This window comes from Prionailurus viverrinus, chromosome B1 (assembly GCF_022837055.1).
Source record: "Prionailurus viverrinus isolate Anna chromosome B1, UM_Priviv_1.0, whole genome shotgun sequence".
Lineage (NCBI taxonomy): Eukaryota > Metazoa > Chordata > Mammalia > Carnivora > Felidae > Prionailurus > Prionailurus viverrinus.
This window is the reverse complement of record NC_062564.1, coordinates 43,661,569-43,687,792: the sequence shown is the minus strand read 5'-3', so window position 1 is coordinate 43,687,792 and position 26,224 is coordinate 43,661,569. Positions and strand designations below refer to the sequence as shown.

Sequence of the window (26,224 nt, the reverse complement as noted above, 5' to 3'; positions counted from 1 at the left end):
GGATGCTATTGTAAGTGGAACTGCTTTCTTAATTTCCTTTTTGGATTTTTCATTGCTGATTTTGCATGTTCATGTTACTTCCTGTATCTCTGCTGAATTCATTTATTAGCTTTAGTAGCTTTCTTGTGGACCCTTTGGGATTTTCTGTTACATAGGATCATGTTATTTGTGAATAGAGGTAGTTTTACTTCTTTCTGACTTGGATGTCTTTTATTTCCGTAATTTTCTTGTCCAGTTGCTCTGGCTAGATCTTCCAGTACTATGTTGCATAGCAGTGGTAAAAGCAAGCATCCTTATATTCCTGATCTTGGTGGGAAAGCTTTCAGTTTCCTTGGCATATTAAAAAAAACCTTTTTTTTTTTTTTTTGATGTTTATTTATTTTTTGAGAGAGAGGGAGCAGGGAGGAGGCAGAGAGAGAGGAGGAGGCAGAATCTGAAACAGGCTCCAGGTTCTAAGCTGTCAGCACAGATCCCAATGTGGGGCTTGAACCCACGAACCACAAGATCATGACCTGAGCTGAAGTCGGATGCTTAACCAACTGAGCCACCCAGCCGCCCCTCCTTGGCATATTTAAATATTTCTCCATGTTCTTCCAGTGACATCTTTCATGTTGATTGTGAGAAGTACTTAAAGCAGTTCCTGATAGCTGTTTTTAAAGGTTTTCAGCTGTTGGTAGTCAGAGTCCTTATTTATGAAATTGGGAAAGATCATCTCTCTTCTCAAACCCATTTTTGAAATATGAATACAGCAATATCAGCTTTTTATTTTTGTTTCATATTACCTTATATCTGTTACATGTAATTTTTTTTGTCCTAATGTTGTCTCTTATAAACACAATATTTTATTAAAAATTTTTAAAAAAATATTTGTCTTAAAAATTTTTTTTAATGTTTATTTAGTTTTTTTTTTAACCTTTATTTATTTTTGAGACAGAGAGAGACAGAGCATGAATGGGGGAGGGGCAGAGAGAGAGGGAGACACAGAATTGGAAGCAGGCTCCAGGTTCTGAGCCATCAGCCCAGAGCCCAACGTGGGGCTTGAACCCACGAATCGTGAGATCATGACCTGAGCCGAAGTCAGACGCTTAATCAACTAAGCCACCCAGGCGCCCCCAAAATATTTGTCTTTTAACTGGAGACTTTATGTTAATTGCAATTATTAATGTAGTTTTTCTACCATATTACTTTATGATCTTTAATTTTCCTGGTTTTTTTTTTTTTTTTTTTTTCTGTTTTCTTCCCACACCACAAATCCTCTTCTATTTTTTGGGGCTGATTTAGTTTCCCTCTTGCCCCATGTCATTTTTCTCTTTTGCTTGTGTTTAGATACATTGTTACATAAGTTAGATTCAAATCTGCCAGTTATTTGTGATAGTTTCTTGTAGCTTCATTTTTTTTAAAAGCATTCATTTCTTTAAACATATAAAAATACCTACTTTTTGTGCTTTATCTGATCATTTTAATGTGTGCAGTCTTGGTTTGTTATTTCTACTGATTCTTACAGTGGCTTATTTGTTAGTGTGCTTTGTGATACTGATTGTAAACTCATATTCTCTGGAATTTTATATGGGAGAATTTTACATGAAATTTTATTTCAGTCCTGAATTATAGAGTTCCTACAGAGAGTGTGTATATTTTCCTTGGCCACATGCCTGGGGTCAATTTCAGCTTCTCTAAATTAAAATTTTTGTTGGTATTTTGGGCCGCACAAGTGTTATGAACTCTGGCCCCCCAAACCCTTGTGAGGATGAGTATGTGTTTAGAAATTACCCACAGAGATTATTTTCTTTTATTCCCCTTCTACCACCACCACCGTCTATTTAGGCAGTTCCCCCAGTTCTTCGGGACAGGTGTTTCTTCACTGAGTTAATCCAGTGAGGACATTGCCCTTCAGGGGCTTAGGCTTTTTATGTTAGGTCTTAGATTCAGCATTCCATCCAATGCAGGCTTCAGGTTTTGTCTTCTAGATCTATGTATTATTTGAAAACATATAATGTAGTCCACCAAGGATGGAAGATATTCATAGGACCAATGCTGCTACATCCTCTGGACTCTTTCATACTTTTACTGTTTTTGGTCTTTAAGATATTTCTTACTCCTTAGAAATTCATTCAAGCATTAAAAAATACCTATTAATATTTTAACCAGCATTTTAGGTGTTCTCTACTTAGAACATTTTAGTCTACTGTTGGTGAATAATAAGCCTGTATCCTATTGTTTTTAATAACTGTATATCTATACCATTCCATCTTCTGGATTTATCACAGATTTAAAAACTGGATGTTTCCAATCTTGTTACCATAAAAAAATGCAGCATCAAGCATTCTTCTGTATAGGTCTGTGCATACATGTAAAAGTATATGTCAAATAAATTCCAAGAAGTGGAGTTGAACTATCCTTTTAAAGTGCTGCTTCTATGGGTTAATGGAAAGGGATGTAGACATTTTCTTGCATCCCTTCTCCATTTTCGCAATAAAAGCAAATCATTTTATGGGGCCAAAAATAGACCACCTGTTCCACAGCAGGACCCAGAGAATGTTCAAGGTCTTCTCCAACACTGTGCATATTTTGTCACTCATAGAGCTTTAGAAAATAACAGCAGTTAGTAGACAGCATCTTGGTCAGGATCATATTATCGGTGATTCAGTAATTCATCTGATCTTCCCTAACTTTTCCTAACATAAATGTGATGTGTAAAAAATATTCTTACTTTTACTTTCTTGTTTGAGGCTTATCTGTTTACTTTCTTATTTGCTTTAGACTCTCACTTTATTGTAAAACTTCATTTCAACTATCTTGTCAAGGAAGAATATCATGAATTCCAAAATTAAGTGTTGTAAATTAGGACTATTTACAATACCAGTTAGGTACTATACATGTTTGGCAATACATTTTTGGAAATTTTTATTTAAAATATATTGAAATAGGAAACATGTTACCTTTTAACTAATGTAGTTGATTAAACCAAGATTATAATAGTTTAGTATTATTGAATTAAAAAAAATAACCTTAAAAGAATTAAGTAGTCCACATTCAGTGGCAAAATGTTGAATAGGCAAAATATTTTTGAATGTCAGCATCGTAAGTCATCTATTTATTAATGTTATCTATTTATTTAAAATTTATTTTGAGAGAGAGTGATAGTGTGCATGGGAGGATTCAGAGAGAGAGGGAGAGAGAGAATCCCAAGCAGGCTCATGCTGTCAGCACAGAGTCCAGTGCGGGGTTCTATCTCACAAACTGTGAGATCATGGTCTGAGCTGAAATCAAGAGTTAGATGCTTAACTGACTGAGCCACCTAGGTGCCCCAATCTATTCATTAATTTTAAATATATTGATTACTTTCATATGGAAAATAAACTGTATAGAAAATAAATTTATGAGTGCATTGTGGTAATAACTGTTTCTTCCTTTTTTAGCCTATATATGCAAACAGATTTCCAGTACCAACTTATGCAGCCAAGCAGCCTCAGCAGTTCCCATCAAGGTCTGAAGTGAATTTACTTAGATTACTTAAGCAGAATAAAACCCAGGGTTAATGTCTAATATTTCCTCTTGTATTTAATTTAGCACAAGGTATTTATTATCAATAGTTTAGATCGAATCCAATTTTTAGAGAAGCTTTTAAGAACTTTTGATATAAATTTTGTCATATTAGTGCAGTGTCAAAATGAAATTTTAAAGAAGTCTGAATAGGACAAGCAATTGGTGCTGCAACCTTTGGTGTATGTAAGTTTCAGAAGCAAGGGCCTTTAAAGTACCCAGCAATGGCAAACCAGATGGGTTAGACCAGCCCCTCCTATTAGGAACAGCTAGAAAAGCTAGACAGTGTGTAATAAAATATGTGCTTGAAGGCATGAGAGAACTACCAAGGAAATGAGGAAGTATGGGGCCCAGGAGAAGAAGGCAGTCTGGAGATAATTCCATCTTTTGGGGAACACTTTACTGTCCTGGACATATTTACCTATTCTGAAAATGAGAACGGAGAGACTAGGAAACTGAGGAGAGCTTTCAACAAATTCACAGGGTTGAGGGGACTAAAACTGAAGCCCTGCCAAAGAGGAAGTACCCTGGCAAACTTCCCAGGTTTTGTGTTGGGACCCAGCAGTAAGGGTAAACTAGATCCTCAACTTTATTTCTATGATTTTTTTTTATGTTTGGCCCCTCATCACAAAAGCAGACACACAAGAAAAGACAATGTGTCTAAAACAAGAGAAGCAATAGACCACAGAAACAAACTCAGAGGGCAATCCAGTGAGTGGCACTATCAGACACAGACTTTAAAATAACTGTAATAATTATGTCACAGAATTAATAGTCAAGATTGAGAATTTCAGCACAGAACTACAAACTTTAATAAAAGAATTATATGGAAATTCTAGACCTGAAAAACACAAGAACTAAAATCTTTCAGTTCTCAATAGATGGGCTTAAAATCAGAAAGAAGGAACATTTATTACGATATTTTGCAGTATATAAAATGCATCTTACCCCTCCCACCTCCAAAAGTCCTTCAAATTACAATTGAATTGCAACACTGGGGAGTGTCCTCATGTATAATCTTTATTATGTAATAAAGAGTTCATTGAAATCCAGCTGTGCATCAAGAGAAGAATACATAACTCGTGAGACAGATATTCATCAAGTAATGTGGTAGTGTGTTATTGGAGTAGAGTAATACTAGAATTAGATGAAGAGGGTAAGGAAAGGTAGAGAGGTTAAGGACAGGTATAGAAGTCATAGCAGGTTTAATTCTCAGAGTGGATGTAATGTTTTGAGGAAGTTGGAATTTCAGCTCTATTTATGTAAACAGGGAGCTAGTGACCTCGTGTGTGTTTTGCAGTTTGTCTTTTCAATTTCATGTGCTATTATATTTAAAAGTATATAAACCAGAACCTTCATACAATGGTTTTTGATTATAGAATAGCATTACTTTGTGGTAGTTACTCCATTTTACGCCCTGGTTTTTGTCTTTAGCCATTGCATATCAGATGAATAATAATCTCAGAATATAATTTACTCTTAAGAATTGTCAGCAGTGTTACAGATGGTGTTACATTGGGCTTGTAATGAAGTAGTATTATTTCATGTAGTTGAAACACATGATTAACTGTCTTTTTTCCTCTTACAGGCCACCTCCACCACAACCGAAAGTATCATCTCAGGGAAATTTAATTCCTGCTCGTCCTGCACCTGCACCTCCTTTATATAGTTCCCTCACCTAATTTTTTTTTTTTTTCCTTTACTTCTGCAGATATCTTCAGGGAACTAAGATAATCCTTTTTTTTTCCTGATATTTTCTTGAAAAGCCTTTCTTCCTGCTGCAACTATGAATGACAACAAAATACCATGAAACAAACTTTACTAACATAGAAAAACAGAAATCGAGTAGTGGCAATTGAGAAATCTATGAAACACAGTAAAGCCAGGGAATCTAGAATAACATTTCCATTTCCATCACTGAATAAGTTTTATTCAGTCGTTCTGTGATGTTAATGTACTGAACGTGGATTATGTTACTTTAAACATGTTATTGTAATGACTCTTAAATTAACTGTATTGGTTTAAGTTTTGTCATTAAGCACTTAAGTGTAATTCTGAATTTTGACCTTAGTTGTCATTAATGTAGTTTCTGGTTGAACACGTGATAATCTAATACCTGTGAAAACTAATTAGCTGTCAATAATATCTAATACTTTTCATCTTGCACGGACTAATAATCATCATATGCTATAATCTTGTCTGTCTCATTCACTTCACAAATAAAGGAACACTCTGTCTTCAGAAGAATGGGCAAAACCCACAATTCAGAGATCATAATCTTATTTTGGAAGTACAAAGCATACTAAAAGTTTGTATGTGTGTATTCACATACAGTTATTGTCTTCTATTTTTATGATCATTCTATGGATAAATGATTCTATGGATTCTAAGGATAATAGAGTCTATGGATTTATCTATGGATAGTGAATATTAGAAAAATTAATTTAATAATAGAATTTCTATTATGAATCATGTTAAAGCATGGAATTCTTTACAATAGCATTATTTTAAATGAAACTTTAAGGTACGGAGTATTTAATAGAACTAATCAGATATGCTGTTGATACATGGCTGTAATAAAGCAGGAGCTCTTATAATATCTTCAGTCAAATCGAGATATCATAAAACCACTTGAGAATTTTATGAGCACTTTAAAATCTGAAACTTCAAAGCTTGCTATTAATATAATTTAGAATGTTTACATTTACTAAGGTGTGCTGGATCATGTCTCTGTTGATACTAATGTTTTCAAAGAAATTAGGCTGGAGAAAAGAAGTTAGAAAAGGTTTTCTTAGATAAATGCAAAAAAGCAAGTGTGATGTGTAGTAGTTATTATTCCAGCTGTGTAAAAAAAATGAATTTTTACTTTGGAAAAAAATGATATGAATGGTAAAATTTTGAACACTTAAATTTTTCATAACCTTTCATAATAAAGTTTAATAATAGGTTTATTAACTGAATTTCATTAGTTTTTCAAAAAAATTTGGTTTGTGTATATATACATATACAAATATAACATTTACAATAAATAAAATACTTGAAATTCTGTTTTGTGTCACCCAGTAACTTTCTAATTACCCAGCTGTTTATAAGCTTATTAATTAAAACATCATATTAGTTTTAGATAAAACTACTAGTCAAACTTTTACAGATATTATGTCACTAATTTTCAGATTTCTGCTAAATTGTGCACAGTAGCTTTTTTGTTATTAAAGGAAAACAGATTAGTTTTGAAGAAGACTGATATTTCAGTTCTCTGAAGATGGTACACTGTTTTAACAATCTGGTATATATTAAAAATTGTACATAGGACATGGGTGGATAAATACTCAGGGGCCAGGTAGTCCATTAAAAGAACGTTAGGATATGGGGTGCCTGGGTGTCTCAGTTGGTTGAGAGTCCAACTTTGGCTGAAGTAATGATCTCACCTTTGTGGATTCAAGCCCTGCATTGGGCTCTGTACTGACAGCTCATAGCCTGGAGCCTGCTTTGGATTCTGTGTGTGTGTGTGTGTGTGTGTGTGTGTGTGTGTGTGTGTGTGTCTCTCTCTCTCTCTCTCTCTCTCTCTCTGCCCCTCCCCCCCTTGTGCTTTCTCTCTGTCTTTCCCTCTCTCTCTCTCTCTCTCAAAAATAAATAAAAATTAAAAAAATATTTAAAAGAACAGTAGGATATAAACATATAGTTTCCACTTCAGTGGAAAACTATGCATTGTCTGGAGTCTAGACTCTAGAAGAGAATTTACCCTTCCTAGCTATAGGATTCTATAGAACTATTTTACAGCTTTAAGCTGTAGATAACTGATAGCAATGTAAAATAATTCTTGTCCATAGATGTAAAGGTAAATTCTGCCCAGCAGAGAAAGGTTGAGCTGACATCCCTCCCTATTTTGCCTCCACTGGCACATTGATTTTGATATTCCTGATTTTTGGATTCTCCATTGAACTGGGTGTAATACCTTACCACTTTCCTCATTAATGAATTAAACACAATCTTCAACAATGTGTTCATTTATTTTTACTTTTTTTGGTCAAGTTTATTTATTTTGAGGGAGAGAGGGAGAGAGAGTGAGCACAAGTTGGGGAGGGGCAGAGGGGGAGAGGGAGAGAGAGAATCCCAAGCAGGCTCTGACGTCTCAGTGCTGAGTTGTGATGTGGGGCTCAAACCCATGAATCACGAGATCACGATCTGAGCCAAAGTTTTATGCTTAACAGACTGAGCCACCCAGGTGCACCTAATGTGTTCATTAAAAAAAAAAAAAAAAGTGTAAACAATCCCAAATGAAGATTCTTTCAGTTTAAACTTCTGAATGCATGTAAGACTAGAATGTTTGTGTCTTTCATATTGTCTCAATTTTTGCTATTGTAATTCATATCACTGAAACCTCGGTAATATTTTAACTATGTAACTCAAAGGTTTTTCCAGAATTAGATAATTCCTTGGATTTTTTAATATTTATGAAGTTTTTCTAAAAGGGGGTGCTGGGTGGCTCAGTTGGTTAAGTATCCAACTCTTGATTTCGGCTCAGGTCATGATAGTTGTGAGATGGAGCCCCACATTGGGCTGTGCTCTGACAGCACAGAGCCTGCTAGGGATTTTCTTTCTCTCCCTCTTTCTCTGCCACTCCCTCACTCACTCACTTGCTCTCAAAATAAATAAATAAACATTAGGGGCGCCTGGGTGGCTCAGTCGATTGAGCATCTGGCTTCGGCTCAGGTCATGATCTCATCGTTTGTGAGTTCGAGCCCCGCGTTGGGCTCTGTGGTGACCTCTCAGAGCCTGGAGTCTGCTTCAGATTCTGTGTCTGCCTCTCTCTCTGACCCATCCCTGCTTGTGCTCTCTCTCTTTCAAAAATGAATAAACATAAAAAAATTTTAATAAATAAACATTAAAAAAAAGACAAAAAGTTTTCTAAAAACCTTTAATCATTTAACTTCTTTTACTTTTGTATATATTTTTACGTACATGGTTTCCTTTTTTTAAAAATTTTTTTCATTTAATTTTTAAATTTACATCCAAATTAGCATATAGTGCAGCAATGATTTCAGGAGTAGATTCCTTAGTGCCCCTTACCCATTTAGCCCATCTCCCTTCCCACAACATCTCCAGTAACCCTCTGTTCTCCATATTTAAGTCTCTTATGTTTTGTCCTCTCCTTGTTTTTATATTATTTTTGTTTCCCTTTATGTTCATCTTTTTTGTCTCTTAAATTCCTCATATGAGTGAAGTCATATGATATTTGTCTTTCTCTGACTAATCTCACTTAGCATAATACCCTCCAGTTCCATCCACGTAGTTGCAAATGGCAAGATTTCATTCTTTTTGAATGCCGAGAAACACTCCATTGTGTGTGTGTGTGTGTGTGTGTGTGTGTGTGTGTGTGTGTGTGTATACCACATATTCTTTATCCATTCATCCATCGATGGACATTTGGGCTCTTTCCATACTTTGGCTATTGTCGATAGTGCTGCTATAAACATGGGGGTGCAGGTGTCCCTTCGAAACAGCACACCTGTATCCCTTGGATAAGTACCTAGTAGTGCAATTGCTGGGTTGTAGGGTAGTTCTATTTGCAGTTTTTTGAGGAACCTACATACTGTTTTCCAGAGTGGCTGCACCAGCTTGCATTTCCATATGTATATGTTTTTCACTTAGGTTTGGCCTTGATTTATTCTGGATTGCTATTAAAATTGTAAAATTTCTTGGCCATAAGTATCACTTCAAAATTTGCAAATATTAAAGGGCTTCTTTAATATCTGATAAAGACATTTTAATAATTAGATAAATTATATGTAACAATCCCTGTTTGACTATATGTTCACAAAATTATATAGCTCAGGATATTGCATTTTCTCTTTGTCTTAAGCAGTTGCTTGGGTCTTTAACCATATAGTTAAGCATAATCCAGGTTTTCTAAGCACAAATCAGATTTTATTGAATTCCATAAATGTTTACTGAAACTTGATCACCTTGCAGATATCATATTAGGCACTGTGATATGTAAGTTCTGGATGGGACATAAAACTGTTACATTGAGAACTATATACACAGTAAGAATAATATAAAGTCTGCTCTATTAAAGATTGAAACAGGAAAGGTTGAAGAAGAGAACCAATAAACCAGGAATTCATTGAAAATACCACTAATTGACAAGTCTAAGTACTTACTGTAATTTTTCTTCTAATACTATGAAGGAAGATGAAACCAGCTTTTGGCTCAACTACTGCCTAGAGTCTAGTTTTGGCTGTTCTGTTGAGATACAAGCTGGGTGTAGATTTTTGTTGCCTTATTTTTGCTCATATTATTCTTTTTGTAGGCCTAGATGGCCCTGTTGAAGTCCTATGCGTCTGCAAAATCGCATCTCAAATGGCAATTTACGATGTAATTCTCTAAGTGTGCTTTTTGGTTTCCACGGAGCTTTTTAGTCTGTGTGTGCCTCTTTGTTACTTAGTATGATTGATTAATTCATTCTTTGGGACTTCAAAAGAATTAAAAGATAGTGCATATAGGTAGAGACTGGAGGTGAAGCTGAGAGGGAGGAGACATTGTATCCCAGGGAATAAGGCAATTTTTATTCAGAAAAGAGCAAAAGTTGGAGTGGCCAAAGCATTGGGGGCGAAGAGAAAATAGGCGGCAGCCTGGGCTTGGAATTTGGAAATTTTTTCTACTGGAACATAAGTACTGCAACTATGGTTAAGACTCTCCTCCAACTCGTTAACTACATGAATGAATGAGTAGTCACTGTACTGAGAAGTTCGTGAACAAGAGAATGCTAACACATGAATTCTAGCCAAGGCCTGTTGAAGAACCAGATTGGAAGAAAAGTAGACACAGCCTGATTACACAGCGCATTTGGGCAGTAGGCATGGAAAAAAAAAATCACAGCAGGCTCTTTTCAGAGATACCAAAACTTTTCCCTTTCTTGGAATGTCTTTCACACATCTGGCTAGTTTTGTTGTTGTTTTATTTAGAAACCGAGCTTTAGTAAATATGAGTGTCTGTGCGTGCGTGCATATAGTTTTAAATTCAGAAAGTACTGCACGTTTGTTTTTCAAAACATCTGGAAGTGTGTGATACAAAACAGCGTACAGTTCAATTAATGCGTTAGATCTGTTAGGTTTGTTAACACGAAGAGAAAGGTTAGTGGTGGACAGCAACTGCGACGCCGCAGGCGCGAAGAGACGTCCGGACAACCTCAGAGGAGCTGCGGGATCTCGGGCCTGGCACGCGGGATTTAGGTCGGAAGCCAGGTGGGTGCGTGCTGCTGGCGACTAGCATTCGTGGCAGCGGCCTCGCGAGATGTTCGCCTCACGAATGCGCGCGTGTGAGCGGCCGCGGCGCCGACCCTAGAGCTCTCCCAACGGCCGCCGCCCCAGTCCACTGTCGGAGCCCCAAAGCCACACCATGTTCCTCCTAATGCTGCTGCTTGTTGGGCTCCGCGGCTTGCTGGCATCAGGACCTGGTAAGGCAGCGGAGACCCTGGTACACTGGGTTTGGGCAGAGGAAGGTGTTTCTTTTTCTTCTTTCAACGAGTTCCTGCTTCTGTCAAACGGTGGCCCAACTCGGTTCAGATCTGCCTTCTGGTTTCTTTTGGCCAGTCAGCCTGGAAACCCGGCCTTTATGGGGCGTTCTGTTGGGATAGACAAGTGACTTCCGAGAGGGGAAGGTCATTTCAGTGAACTCAAGGACAAATCTCTTCCTCTCTGAACGTGGGTTGGGGGCAGCCTTTCCTGCAGGTGTGTCGTCCACTTCACAAAACTGCCCCAACACATCCTGTACTCAGAAGCACCCTAGAATCTTCTTGAATTCCACTCAAAATCCAGACAAAAATAAAAACAAAAACCTGATTCTCCTCACGTACCATTTGTTCCAACATAGCTAATCCAGCTTACCTAGGACAATAATTTGTCCTGCTGTCAAAGAAAAAAAAAAAAAAAATTCAGTGTCAGCTGTGCTGACAGTGACAGAGGTCCCTTATGGCAGGGTACAAAGAACGGTATAAAGAATCCACAAAATTTTAACATATATTAGAGGTGGTTTAGATGCAAGCAAACATTCTAGGTATGTTCTTATTTTCCTCCCCTTTTTATACACTACTGTTCTGAATCTTGCCATCCCGTGTCAGTGCATAGAATGTACTCTTCACTAAACACTAACCTCCTCTTTCCCCTCTCCCTGCAGTCTTGGAAACCACCATTCTACTTTGTGCCTCTGTGGATTTGACTATACCAGGTGCCTCATGTAACTGGAATTCTGGAGTATTTTTCTTCTTGTGACTGGTTTATTTCACGTAACTCCCTCAGTGTTCATCTGTGTTGTAGCATGTATCAGAATTTTCTTCTTTTTAAGGCTGAGTAGTATTCTATTGTGTGGAATATAAGTGGACAAATACGTATTTCATTTTGTTTATCTGTTTACCTGTAGATAGATATTTGGGTTGCAGCTCCTTGTGGGCTCTTATGAACCATGCTGCCATGAACACATGTGTACTTGTACTTGTTTGAGTCTCTGTGTTCACTTCTTTTGCGTATATATTTCTAGAAGAGGAGTTGCTGCATCATATGGTACTCTATTTTTAATTTTTTGAGGAACTATCACATTGTTTTTCATGGTGGCTGCACAATTTTACATTCCTACTAGCAGAGTACAAGGGTTCCAAATTTCGACATTCTTGTCAACATGTTATTTTATGTTTTTTTATGATGATAATCTTCCTAGGGGATATGTCTCTATGATATGAATTCCCCCACTGTTTAGTAATGTCGAGCATCTTTTCATGTGCTTGTTGACCATTTGTATATATTTGGAGAAATGAGTGTTCAGGTCTTTTGCCTGTTTTTAAAATTGGGTTGTTTTTGTCAAGCTGTAAGAGTTCTTCTTATATTCGGGACTAGACCTTTTTCAGACAAATGATTTACAAATATCTTCTCATTCAGGAGGCTATCTTTACTTTTCTTGTGAGTGCCCTTTGATTCACAAAAGTTTTTTATTTTGGTGAAATCTAATATATTTATGTTTTCTTTTGTTGTTCATGTTTATGATGACATATCTAAGAATCCATTGCCAAATCTAAAGTCATGAAGATTTACTCTTGTTTTCTCTTCTAAGAATTTTATTGTTTTATCTCTTAAATTTGGTTGTTGATCCATTTTAACTTAATTTTTATATATGCTGTGAGGTAGAGTTCCAGCTTCATTTTTTCACATTCATTCTGGTTTCTCTGTTTATTCCTAATAATGCTTTTTTGCCCCATTAAAATCTATTTGTGCTGATGTTAACATAGCTACATCAACTTTCCTTTGGCTAGTACTTGCTGTAAATATATATTTTCCATCCTTTTATGTGGCAGTTCTTTAGTGTTCACTGAGTATCTATCTTTTGCCCATATTTCTTGGCCTTTTAACATTCAGACTGGGTCATTTTAACTATCTCGTGCTCATGAAGTTGAGAAGAAATAAGGTGAGTAATTTTTGGATCAAGGCAATTAAGAGTTGATATCCTTCCATCTCTCTTTTCTGATGCCACAGTAACCTGAGAAGCCGTGAGCTGAGTTTATGGTGTCACCAGTTGGAGAGAGCCTGGATCTCTGAGTCACTACTTTATTTTTTTATTTATTTAAAAAAAAAATTTTTTTTTTAACGTTTATTTATTTCTGAGACAGAGAGAGAGACAGAGCATGAACGGGGTAGGGTCAGAGAGAGAGAAGGAGACTCAGAATCGGAAGCAGGCTCCAGGCTCTGAGCTGTCAGCACAGAGCCCGACACGGGGCTCGAACTCACGGACCGTGAGATCATGACCTGAGGTGAAGTCGGCCGCCTAACCGATTGAGCCACCCAGGCGCCCCTTCTGAGTCACTACTTGAATGAGAGCTCCTGGTGACCCTTACCAAACTTTACATGAAAAACAAATAAGCTTTTATTGTGTTAACATTTCAATGTTTTATTTATTACCATTCCATAGCCTGGTCAGGCTAAGTTGACCAATATAGAAATTGGAACTTTGAAGTGGTGTGCTGCCATAATAAACTTAAAATAGATGTCTTTGAGCTTCTGGGTAATGGGTAGTAGATGGGTAATGGATAGTAGATGACAAAAAATTGAAACTAACTGGAAAAATGGAGATCTATGTTAGGAAGTTACAAAATGTTTCATAGTATATTTCATAAAGTTATAGTAAACTGTACGACTGCGTTTGACCGAAGTTAGATAACGGTATGTTATTTTTTTGCAGTTGGAGGTCAGTTTCATTACCCAAGTTTGGCAAAGTGTTAAGAGGAGGATATAATCTCAGGAAACAATTGGCCAGTTTGTAAAAAGAAATGATAGGGAATAAATCCAGAAATTCAAGGCCTTTCAGGATTTAAAAAAGTGATTCCAGATTCCAAATGGTAAGAAATGGAATTTAGAAAGGTTTGAGCACCAGAGTGTCAGTAAAAACTCTCGCATAGAGAAAATTACTCAGGGAAGAGCTCTAATTAAGGGTATGGACATATATTTTTCCAGATAGAGTCAAGGTTGCCATCATTTAGTTGAAAGAGAGAAAGAGAGAGAGATGAGAGGGGAGGGAGGGAGAAATAGGAGTTAGCAAAGAAATTATAGAATGAGGGAAAGTATTTGCAAATCATTTGTCTGAAGGCCAAGTATCCAGAATATAAAAGGCAAAGAAATAAAGCAGATTTGAAAATTATGACTTAAAAAAAATTTTTTTTAACATTTATTTATTTTTGAGACAGAGACAAAGCATGAACGGGGGAGGGAGACACAGAATCAGAAGCAGGCTCCAGGCTCTGAGCCATCAGCCCAGAGCCCGATGCGGGGCTTGAACTCCCAAATTGTGAGATTGTGACCTGAGCTGAAGTCGGACGCTTAACCGACTGAGCCACCCAGGCGCCCCGAAAATTATGACTTTAAAAAGTTTTGTATGTGTGTTACTTATACAGAAAGCAACTAGATGAGAAACTACTAAGTTTTTGAGGGTACTGTATTAGCAAAGGAACCTCAAACTTAGATTAAAAAATATTTTTACTTTTAAGAATTGAAACAGCCCTTGGGCCCTGAAACTTCCAGATGCAGATAGTAAACTGAAAAAGCCATACAGCTGTCCAGGAAGGATATTTGTATTTAAGTCTGTTATGATATTTTATACTTTCTATATATCATGCTTTTTATTTGATACCATTAAAAAAAATCTCATTTCCAGCCTTATGTGTTTTGTGTTTCTAATTTTAATGTAAAAAAGTCCGAACTAAGACTGTTACTTTTTCCAAAAAAGACAATGACAATAGACATTTATTTATGTTTGTGGTTAATTTATATATATATATATATATATATATATATATATATATATATATATATTTGGTTGCTTCACACTTGGGGCATAAACATTTATAATTTTTAGCCCTTCTTGATGGATAGATCCCTTAATTATGATATAATGACTTTCTTCATCTCTTGTCTTAAAATCTTGGTTTTAAAATCTAGTTTGTCTTATATAAGTATGGCTACTCTGGCTTTCTTTTGCCATCCATTAGCACAATAGATGGTTCTCTGCAGGTGTGTTTAGGTCTAAAATAAGTCTCTTGTAGGCAGCATATAAATGGGTCTTTTTTTTAAAAATCCATTTTGATACCCTATGTCTTTTTTTGTTTTTCGTGTTTATTTATTTTTGAGAGAGAAAGACAGAATGTGAGCAGGGGAGGGGCAGAGAGAGAGGGAGACACAGAATCCAAAGCAGGCTTCAGGCTTTGAGCTGTTAGCACAGAGTCTGATGCGGGGCTCAAACCCATGAACCATGAGATCATGACCTAAGTTGGACGCCCAACCGACTAAGCCACCCAGGTGCCCCATACCCTATGTCTTTTGATTGGGGCATTTAGTACATTTACATTCAGAGTGATTATTGAAAGATATGGATTTAGTGTCATTGTATTATCTGCAGGTTTCATACTTGTGGTGAAGTCTCTGGTCCTTTGTAGTCTTTGCTGCTTTCTACTCAGAGTGCCCCCTTAGGATCTCCTGCAGGGCTAGTTTAGTGATCATAACTCCTTAGTTTTTGTTTGTCTGGGAAAGCCTTTATCTCTCCTTCTATTCTGAACAATAGCTTTGCTGGATAAAGGATTCTTGGCTGTATATTTTTCCTATTCAGCACATTGAATGTTTCCTTCCACTCCTTTCTGGCCTGCCAAGTTTTAGTGGACAGTTCTACTACACTTATCTGTCTACCCTTGTTGGTTAAGGCCATTTGTCCCCAGCTGCTTTCAGAATTCTCTCTTTACTTTTGTATTTTGCCAGTTTCATTATGATATGTCATGCTGTTGACCTGTTTCTGTTGATTTTGAAGGGAGCTGTCTGTGCCTCTTGGACTTGGATGCCTATTTCCTTCCCCAGATTAGGGAAATTCTCAGCTATAATTGTTCAAATAAACCTTCTTTCCCTGTCTCTCTCTTCTTCTTCTTCTGGAACTCCTATGATATAGATATTATTTCATTTCATTGAATCACTTAGGTCTCTATTTCTCCCACATGGTCTAGTAATTTCCTTTCACTCTTTTTTTCAGATCATTTTCCATAATTTTATCTTCTATTTCACCCCTTCTCTCCTCTGTTTCTTCCATCCTCGCTGTCACTGCATCTAGTTTATTTTGCATCTCATTTATAGCATTTCTTAATTCATCGTGATCTATTTCTTACATCTTTGATCTCTGTAGCAATAGATTGCTGTCTTATTTGCTTTTTTCAAGCCCAGCTATTAGCCTAATGACTGTTATTCTAAATTCTTGTTCTGATATATTGTTTATGTCTGTTTTGAGCAACTCTTGGGCTGTCCTTTCCTCCTGGAATTTCTTTTGAGGAGAATTCTTCTGTTTCATAATTTTGGCTAGGTTTCTTTTATGTTTTAATAGCTTTTTATGTGTTCTGAACCTGTGAAAACTACTGTATTAAAAAGGGGCCATACACTCTCCAGGGCCTGGCACTTCAGGCAGTATTTTTGGAGTATGTTGCATGCGCTCTGCTGTTGCATATTTGGCTGCTCTATCCCATTGGTCTGTCTTTACAAAGCTTCTCCTTACTCATAGTTGTGGATTGTTTAAACCTTCCACCAGGTGTGCTTTGATTTGCTCATTGAAGTAATCCTGGAAAAAAGGAAAGGGCAGGGGAGCTGATCCAATAGTAAGAGAAAAATGAAAGGGGTGAAAAAAAAAGACCACACAGAGAATCAAAGAAACTGTAAGACTTAATCAAGAAAGAGAGAAAGGAAAATAAAGAAGAAGGAGCTATAGAAAAGGTGTAAAAAGAATAGAGTAAAAATGCCTGATTAAACAGACAAAACAGATTTTCTGGCCAAAAATCAAATCAGAAACTATGAGCCTGATTCCAAAGGAAAAAAAAGAAGAGGGTAGAAAGAAAAAGAAAAGAGAGGAGAAGGAAAGAAAAGTAAAGAGAGAGAGAGAGAGAGAGAGAGAGAGAGAGAGAGAGAGAGAGAAAAGAGCAACAGATTAACATACAAAACTGTAGTATAGTTGTCTGTTGGTACCTGGGACCAGTGGCTGTGCTGGTCTGGAGAAGAGGCTGTCTGGTTTGATCAGTGTTGGTCTCACTCCAATAGATAGGCAGTTACCAGGCATGGAGGGGCGGGGTTTGGTGTAAGCAGGTCCAAGCCTCCCCTGGGGGCAGCTGTCCCCTTCCCTGAAGCCTCACCATGTTGGTGAGGGAGAGGAAAAATGGCGACATCCAGTCTCTCCCCAGACCCTGTGTCTCAAACCACGCTGTTCAGCCAGCTCTCACAGAGTAGCACTAGTGGCTGGTTTGTCCTGCCCCACAGTTCTCCGGTGCATTCTGGGGTGCTTGGCTGGGATTCAAAACCTGAGGTCTTAAAGGAGTGGGCATGTCCCACACCTTGTTCTGGGGTAGCGCCACTCAGCCCTGCTGATAAGGTAGACGCCTGCAGGGTCGTTTTTCCTTGGGGGGCAATATACCCTCTTCCCACAGTACTCAAGGGAGGGGACTGTTCTCTCCCAGTGTGCCCCTGAGATCACTACTGCTCCCCAGGCCGGCCTCCCTCCCCACCGGAAGTGCGCACATGTCTTCCAGTTTGGAGAAAGGAGTGCTTTTGAAAACTCTGATCTTCAGCTCCTATGGCTGTTTGCAAAGCAGAGAGTGGCACTCTTCGTATTTCTTGTTCACCAGTCCTGATCTGCAGAGGTTTTTCTCTTGTCCTAACACAATACCACAGTCCACACCTTTTTCCCTTTTGTCTCTCCATAGAAGGGGATCCCTCCCCTCTGTGCCCACTCTGTTTTATGTCCCCCAATTCATATACTCACAGCTCAGTCCTGCCAAGCTATCTCCCTCCACCTGTGGAGATTTTCCTGTAACTCCGCGGATAGATTTCCTGGGTGTTCCAAGTATTCTGACCTCAATACAGCTGTACTTTTCTGCCATTTTAACTCCTCCAACAATGAGAATAGAAAGTTGTCAGACACCACTCTCATCTTCTTACATATTATTGTTATTTAGTATTTAGTGCCACTTTTACTATTTTCCTAGTCATTATCTCTATTACTATTTGTTTCCTCAGTCAAGTTTGCTTAGATTTATCCACTGTTTACTGCTTTCTTTGCTTACCTTGTTTCTAGCACTTCTTCCTTTCTTAGCTTTTTCATAAAAATTTTGAGTGACAAAATGTCTGTTCACTTGAAAATATCCTTATATCTCCCTCACTCTTGAATGGCAATTTAGCTTGATATGGAATTTCAGACTGACAGTTATTTTTCCAATAACACTTTGAGGATACTTTACTATTTGGCCTCTACTGTTATTATTTTATTTTTAATTATGGAAATTTCAAATAAATGCAGAAGTAGAAGAGTATAAAAAAACCCAGCTTCAACAATTATAAATTCCTAGCCAATTCTTTTTATGTTCCTCTGCTTTTCTGTTCTCATATTATTTGGAACAGGTTATAGACATATCATTTCATCTCTAAATATTTCAGTATGTATTGCTAATTGACAAAAAATATACTTTTGAAATATAATCTCATAGTATCATGATCACACCTTAAAAATTAACAAAAATTTCTTAGATCATCCAAATTCCAATCTGTTCAAATTTTATTTTTTTTAAGAACACTATTTTTTGTCTTCTTGATAATCAGTCTGACACATGTGAATTGATATCTCATTGTAGTTTTGATTTGCATTTCCCTGACGATTAATGATGTTGAACATCTTTTCATGGGCCTGTTTGCCATCTGTATGTCTTCTTTGGAGTAATGTATATTTAAATTCTCTGTCCATTTCTTTTCTTTTCTTTTTTTTGTAAATTAAAAAAAAATGTTTATTTGAGAGAGAAAGAGCATGAGTGGGGGAGGGAGAGGGGCAGAAAGAGAGGGAGACACTGAATCTGAAACAGACTCCAGGCTCTGAGCTGTCAGCAGAGAGCCTGATGTGGGGTTCGAACACATGAACTGTGAGATCATGACCCGAGCTGAAGTCGGATGCTTAACAGCTGAGCCACCCAGGTGCCCCTTTGCCTGTTTCTTAATTGTGTTGCTTGTTTGTTTGTTTGTTTGTTTTTTAGATATTAACTTGTGTAAGTTCTTTATATATTTTGAATATTAACCCCTTATCAGATGTATGATTTGCAAATATCTACTTTCATTCAGCAGGTTGCCTTTTAATTTCATTGATGATTTCCTTTGTTGCATAAAAGTTTTTGTAGTTCGATGTAATCCCATTTATTTATTTTTGGGATTTTTTGCTGTTGTCCAAGGAGACTGATCCAAAAAAGTATTACTAAGACCCATGTCAAAGAGCTTACTGCCTATTTTTTCTTATAAAGAGTTTAATGGTTTCAGATTATATTTGTATGTATCGTTTATATTTGTATATAGTTTGAGATGGTGGTCCAATTTCATTCCAGAATTCCAGAATAATTGTCTCTTAGATGATGTATTAATTTTTTATTGTTGCTGTAACAGTTTACCACAAATTTAGTGGCTTAAACAATACAAATTTATTATCTTACAATTTTGTAAAGATGGGTCTCGTTGGGCTAAAATCAGGGTGTTGAAAGTGCTGTGTTTCTTCTATAGGCTATAGTAGTCTGCTTCCTTTTGCCTTTTCCAGATTCTAATGGCTGTTTGCATTATTTGGCTAGGCCCTCTACCTTGCATCTTCAAAGCTAGGAATATCGGGCTGAGTTATTTTCACACTACCATCTCTCTGGTTTTCTCTTCTGCCCCCATTCATCTTCTTTTAAAGACCCTTGTGATTAAATTAATACCACATGGATAATCCAGGATAAATTCCCTATTTTAAGGTCAGCTTATTGGCAACCTTAATATACTTTGCTTTGTAATCTAACATATTCACAGGTTCTGGGGATTAGAGTATGGACATCTTTGAGAGGAATTATTATTCCCCTTACCAAAGATAGTGAGATGTTAGAGTCTAGGAAGAAGTAGAACTAGAAATGATTCAAGAACCTGAGGCAGTATGTATGGTGAAAGTACATTGTTCTCACTGTTAAGCAGACTTGCTCCTGGAAAGTTTCTGCTTATTGGGAGAGAGAAAACACCTTTTTGTATCAGGGGTTACTTGCAGGTGCCAATGCCTGTGTTGCTTTGCTTCAGTAAAGAGACTATATTTGGAACAATATTTTTTACTATAAACAATATTTATTATATCACCTGATTAAACTTAAGACAATTCTTTGTCTTTCTCTATTGCTTATAATCTGCACAGATCAAACAAACAAAATAGGAAAATAATAGGAATCACTGCTCTTGTATATTTCAGTTCTTTTCAGGGTTGGACTACCTTCTGGATTTAGAAAAACTTTTGGTTTAATGTTTTGGTGATGGTGCATTATGATATTCACAGACTTCCTACCATGATAGTTCTCATTCTGTGGGTCAGGAAGGCAAGATGGTGATTACATAAGATATTGATTACATCTATTTCCACATACTCTTCTGTAATTGGTCAGATTATGATAGGATGAATTTGTAGTCCCACGAGTAAACTCACAGATTTGAACCTAAATTTCATGTATCACCAGTCTTCTTATAAGCATATGTCTTTTCCTGAAGTGAACCAGTTATATTTTAGGTCCTCAAAAATAAGTATTAGCTTAGAGCAAGTGTTTAATATTCCATAGAAGGTCTGAATAGTTGGGTTTTGATTTTGTGGATCCAGTCTGAAGATTTTCTTTAGTTGGTTGCTTTATCCTATTTACATTTATTGATAAAACTGAGATTTTTGATCTTACAACTTCTGAGATCTTGATCTTGTCATACTTTTCTGATTTCATATTTTTGTTTTGGTAAGTATTTCATTGTAAAAATCTGGCTTTTGGTTTATTTTGTAGGTGCCTTTGTGTATGTTTTCTCTTCTCTTAATTTGGAATATTTATAATGTTTTACATAATAGATTAAAATTTTTATTTAGGCAGTAATAGTGATTCCTCACTGTAAGCAATTAGAAAAATTAATATCTTACTACTTCTTCCCACTTTTGGCTCTCCCCTTTATTACATGACTGTGGTTATTTTAAATCTTAGTTATTATACGCCGTTATACCATTAAACAGTATGTTTCTACTTCTATAACTTGATTTTAAACTTTAAGTCACATTTTTGGGGGGCCACATTGCAATAAATGTAAGGAAATCAGGATGCACTTATGGTATTCCTCTTCTGCTACACTGCCTGACATTATTATATATGTTATGTCTATATCATCATGATTTAATAACATTTGTACCCTATTGGATAACTAAGACTTCCACAGTTTTATTAGCCTTATTCTATATTTAAGTTTGTTTAATATCCACAACTAACCTTTAACTCTGTTGGTACCTTTGTTGGAAGAAGTTTCTCTGCCTTTGGTGACAGATGGAGGTGAACTATTTTCCTTGAGTTTTGCTTATAAATACCTGTCTTTTGCCCCTATATTTGAATAACAGTTTTGTTGGGGATGAAATACAAGGGTATACACTTTTTCTTGAAGATTTTCTAAAAACATAGTTCTTCATATGTGTAGAAGCATATGGGAATAGCCATATGCTTAATGCTGTGAAACCACACTGTGTATAATCAGTCTTTTCAAGTATCATCATATTTCATTAAAGTTTCTCACATATGCATAGAAGCATATGGGAATAGTCGTATGCCTAACACTGTGAAACCACACTCTGTAGATTCAGTTTTCAAGTATCATCATATTTCATTAAAGTTTCTACACATACACATAAAAGCATATGGGAATAGTCGTATGCTTACCTCATTGAAAATGCACTGTATATAAACTATTGTTCAAGTAACATCTTTTTCATTGATTTATATGTGTTTGTAAATGCATCTGTAAAAGCATGTAGGAATAGACCTATTCTTACCTGAATGAAACTATGGCATGTTTCAAGTGACACCTTTTTCATTAAGATATAAGTGTTTGTAAACATATGTTAGAAGCATATGGGAAGAGCCTTGTGTATATCTTATTGAAACTACACTGAGTATAACCATCAGTTCAAGTAACATCTTCTCTAGTTAATATAAACCTGCTAGCCCCCAACACCCTAACCCTAACCCCTAACTCCAACTTAATCCCCAACCCCTAACCCTAAACCTTAATCCTCATCCTCATCCTCATCCTAACCCTAACACTAACCCCAAAGCCCTAACTCCAAATTGAGCCCTCTGGAGAGTTCTCTAAACAGCAGGATACCAGGAACATGCCCTCACTCTGGCCCTAACCTTAAGCCTGACCCTAACACTGGCCATAAACCCTAACCCTAATCCTATATCTGAGAAGAAAAAAGAAGTAGTATGTATATATACAATGGAATATTACTCAGACATTAAAAAAGTATGAAATCTTGCCATTAGCAATGACATGGATAGAGTTAGAGAGTAATATGCTGAGAATAGAAAGATGAATATCATGTGATTTACCACGGTAAGAGAAAAATGAATACCATGTGATTTCACTCCTATGTGGAATTTCAGAAACAAAACAAATGAGCAAAGGGGAAAATAAAATAAAATAAAATAAAAATAAAATAAAATAAAATAAAATAAAATAAAATAAAAGGGGAAAAGTCCAAGAAACGGACTCTTAGTCATAGAGAACAAACTAATGGTTACAGGAGGGGAGGTGGGTGAGGGCATGGGTTAAATAGGTAATAAGGATCAAGGAGTACACTTGTGATGAGCATAGGGTGTTGTATGGAAGTGTTGAATCACTCTTTGTACGCCTGAAACTAATATTACCATGTGTGATAACTAACTGGAATTTAAATAAACACTTAAAAAAAATAAAGACATTGTTCTTCAGTTTTTAAATTTTGAATACTGTTATAAAAATTGTCAAGCCAGCCTGCTTTTCTCCCTTATGCCCAATATGATTTTGTTTTTCTTTTTGTTCATAGGCCAATAGGATTCTTTCTTTATCTTAGACACCCAATAACTTTAGTAGAATATTTCTCAATTTTAATTGTTATCAGTTATTCCTGAATTCTGTGTACTTTTCAGTGTATTGTTTCAAATCTTTTATTTAAGGAAAGTTTGCTTGAAGTATATCTTTGACCTTTTTTTGGTCTGTTTGTTTGTTTTCTCCAGTAACAGCAAATTTTGTCTAAGTTTAACTATGCCCTGTCTCCACCCCCCAGTCCTTTTTTTTTTTTTTTGATCTTAACTACTCTGTTTTTAAATTAAGCATTTTCAAGATTTTTATAGGAGTACATAAGGATGACTCATATGTGCATTTTAGTGAATTCTACAAAAGAACCTGAACAAATAGTCAGGTATAAGACACAATTATTAACTATCTTTTTTCTTTCTTCAGGTTCTCAAAATCCATTTTTACAAATTATAGTTCCAGAGAAAATCCAAGAAAATACAAGTGATAATTTGGAACTAGAAAATGTAAGAGATATTTTTCACAATATTATATGATTTTTTTAATTCTTATTTATAGCAATTAAATGTATCAACCCCATTATAGAATGAATCTAAGTATACACTATTACTACTTATATGGAATTTTAAGTTTGATAGTGAAAGCAAATATATAGATGGGAATCTTCTGTTTTGTCTAACATTTGTCATTTCCTTATGGTAAAAATTTTAAAAGTTCTAATAAAGAAAATAATGTAGAAGAATTAGGGTCTTATCTGAGTAATATTTACATGATTCAGATGAAGAGAATAATTTTCACCAAAATGGTTAAGAGAATCTCTTTTAAAAATTTTTTGATTTTAAGTATAGTTGACACATGTTACATCAGTTTCAGGTATACAACATAGTGATTCAACATCTCTATACATTATGCTATGATCACAAGTGTAACTACCATCTTTCACCATACAACACTATTATAATATCATTGACTGTATTCTCTATGCTGTACCTTTTATTTTCATGACTTACTCATTCCATATAAACAAAAGCCTGTATCTTCCGTTCCCCTTCAGGCATTTTGTCCATCCCCTCAACCCCCTTCCCTCTGGCAACCATCAGAGGTAGTTCTTTGTTTTTGCAGGTCTGATTCTCCTTTTTATTTGTTTATTCATTTGTTTTGTTTTTAGATTCCTCATATGAGTGAAATCATATGATCTTTGTCTTTCTCAGTCTGATTTATTTCACTTAGCATAATGCCCTCAAGGTCCATCATGTTTTTACAAAAAGCAAGATTTCATCCTTATTTATTGTTGTGTAATATTCCAGTGTGTGTGTGTGTGTGTGTGTGTGTGTGTGTGTGTGTGTGTATACCACATTTTCTTTACCTGTTCATTTATCAAAGGATACTTAGATTGCTTTGGCTATTGTAAATTGCTACAGTAAATAGGGTACATACATCTTTTTGAATTCGGGGTATTCTATTCTATTCTATTCTATTCTTTGACTTTCTCTAACTGACTTATTTCACTTAGCTTTATACTTTCTAGATCTATTCATGTTGTTGCAAATGGCAAGATTTCATTCCTTGTTTATGGCTGAGTAATGTTCTGTTGTGTATACATATTACATCTTCTTTATCCATTCATCTATTGATGGGCCCTTGGGTTCATTCTATATTAAATAATGCTGCAATAATAATAATAATAATAATAATAATAATATGCATAGGGGTGCATATATCTTGTCATATTTGTGTTTTTGTAGTCTTTTGGTAATTACCCAGTAGTGAAATTACTGTTTAATATGGTCATTCTAGTCCTTTTTTTTTTTTAATCTGATGATGTATTTTGATGTCAGTTTTTAAAATTTTTTTTAATGTTTATTTATTTTTGAGACAGAGAGAGACAGAGCATGAATGGGGGAGGGTCAGAGAGAGAGAGGGAGACACAGAATCTGAAACAGGCTCCAGGCCGTGAGCTGTCAGCACAGAGCCTGACACAGGGCTCAAACCCACAAACCATGAGATCATGATCTGAGCTGAAGTTGGATGTGTAACTGACTGAGCCACCCAGGTGCCCCTGGTCGTTTCAGTCTTAATTTTTTGGAAGAGCCTCCAAACTGTTTTCCATAGTGGTTGCACAGTTTGTATTCCCACGAGCAGTGTACAAGGTTCCTTTTTTCTACCTTCTTGCCAACATTTGTTGTTTCTTGTGTTTTTTATTTTAGCTGTTCTGACTGATGTGAGGTGACATCCCATTGTGTCTTCGATTTGCACTTTCCTGGTGATGAATGATGTTGAGCATCTTTTCATGTGACTGTTGTTCATCTGCATGTCTTCTTTGGAGAAATGTCTGTTCATGTTTACTGCCCATTTAAAAAAAATTTAATTAATTTTTAAATTTACATCCAAGTTAATTAGCATATAGTGCAACAATGATTTCAGGAGTAGATTCCTTAATGCCCCCTACCCATTTAACCCATCCCCCCTCCCACAACCCCTCCAGCAACCCTCTGTTTGTTCTCCATACTTAAGAGTCTCTTATGTTTTTGTCCCCCTCCCTGTTTTTATATTATTTTTGCTTCCCTTCCTTTATATTCCTCTGTTTTGTATCGTAAAGTCCTCATATGAGTGAAGTCATATGATATGTCTTTCTCTGACTAATTTCGCTTAGCATAATACCCTCTAGTTCCATCCACGTAGTTGTGAATGGCAAATTTTCATTCTTTTTGAATATAGCTCCAGTAGTTTAATTTTGCTTTTGTTTCCCTTGCCAGAGGAGACATATCTTAAAAAAAAAAAAAATGTTTCTACAGCTGATTTCAAAGAGATTAGTGCCTATATTTTCTTCCAGAAGTTTTATGGCTTCAAGTCTCACTTAGGTCTTGAATCCATTTTGAGTTTATTTTTGTGTCTAGTGTAAGATAGTGGTCCAGTCCCATTCTTTTGCATATAATTGTCCAGTTTTCACAATACCATTTGTTGAAGAGGCTGTCTTTTCTGCATTGCATGTGCTTTTCTGCTTTGTTGAAGATTAGTTGACCATATAGTTATGGGTCAATTTCTGGGTTTTCTATTCTGTTCCTGTTATCTATGTGTCTGTTTTTGTGCCAGTATCATACTGTCTTGATGACTCCAGCTTTGCTTTTCTTTTGCAGGATTGCTTTGGCTATTCAAGGTCTTTTGTGGTTCCATACAAATTTTAGGATTGTTTGTTCTAGATCTGTGAAAAATGCTGGTGGTATTTTGATAGGGGTTACATTAAAAATGTGGAATGCGTT

At 36.2% G+C, this 26,224-nt stretch overlaps 2 protein-coding genes across 6 annotated transcripts in view; both read left to right on the top strand.

The window, feature by feature from the left end:
* Positions 1–6,589, top strand: part of ADAM9 (ADAM metallopeptidase domain 9) — a 145,563-nt gene extending 138,974 nt beyond the window's left edge. The window contains exons 21-22 of the mRNA XM_047857113.1: positions 3,420–3,487; positions 5,132–6,589. Coding sequence (XP_047713069.1) covers positions 3,420–3,487; positions 5,132–5,225 — 162 coding nt within the window. The 3' untranslated portion in view covers positions 5,226–6,589. The remainder of the gene's footprint in view (positions 1–3,419; positions 3,488–5,131) is intronic.
* Positions 6,590–10,870: 4,281 nt separating this feature from the next.
* Positions 10,871–26,224, top strand: part of ADAM32 (ADAM metallopeptidase domain 32) — a 184,825-nt gene continuing 169,471 nt past the window's right edge. For 3 of the 5 annotated variants that reach the window (XR_007151363.1, XM_047854776.1, XM_047854779.1), the window contains exons 1-2: positions 10,871–11,002; positions 23,391–23,470. Coding sequence is in view for 3 of the 5 variants with exons in the window: in XM_047854776.1 (XP_047710732.1) it covers positions 10,945–11,002; positions 23,391–23,470 (138 nt within the window). In the remaining 2 variants the exon portion in view is untranslated. The remainder of the gene's footprint in view (positions 11,003–23,390; positions 23,471–26,224) is intronic. The other 2 variants (XM_047854775.1, XM_047854777.1) reach the window with 2 other exon arrangements.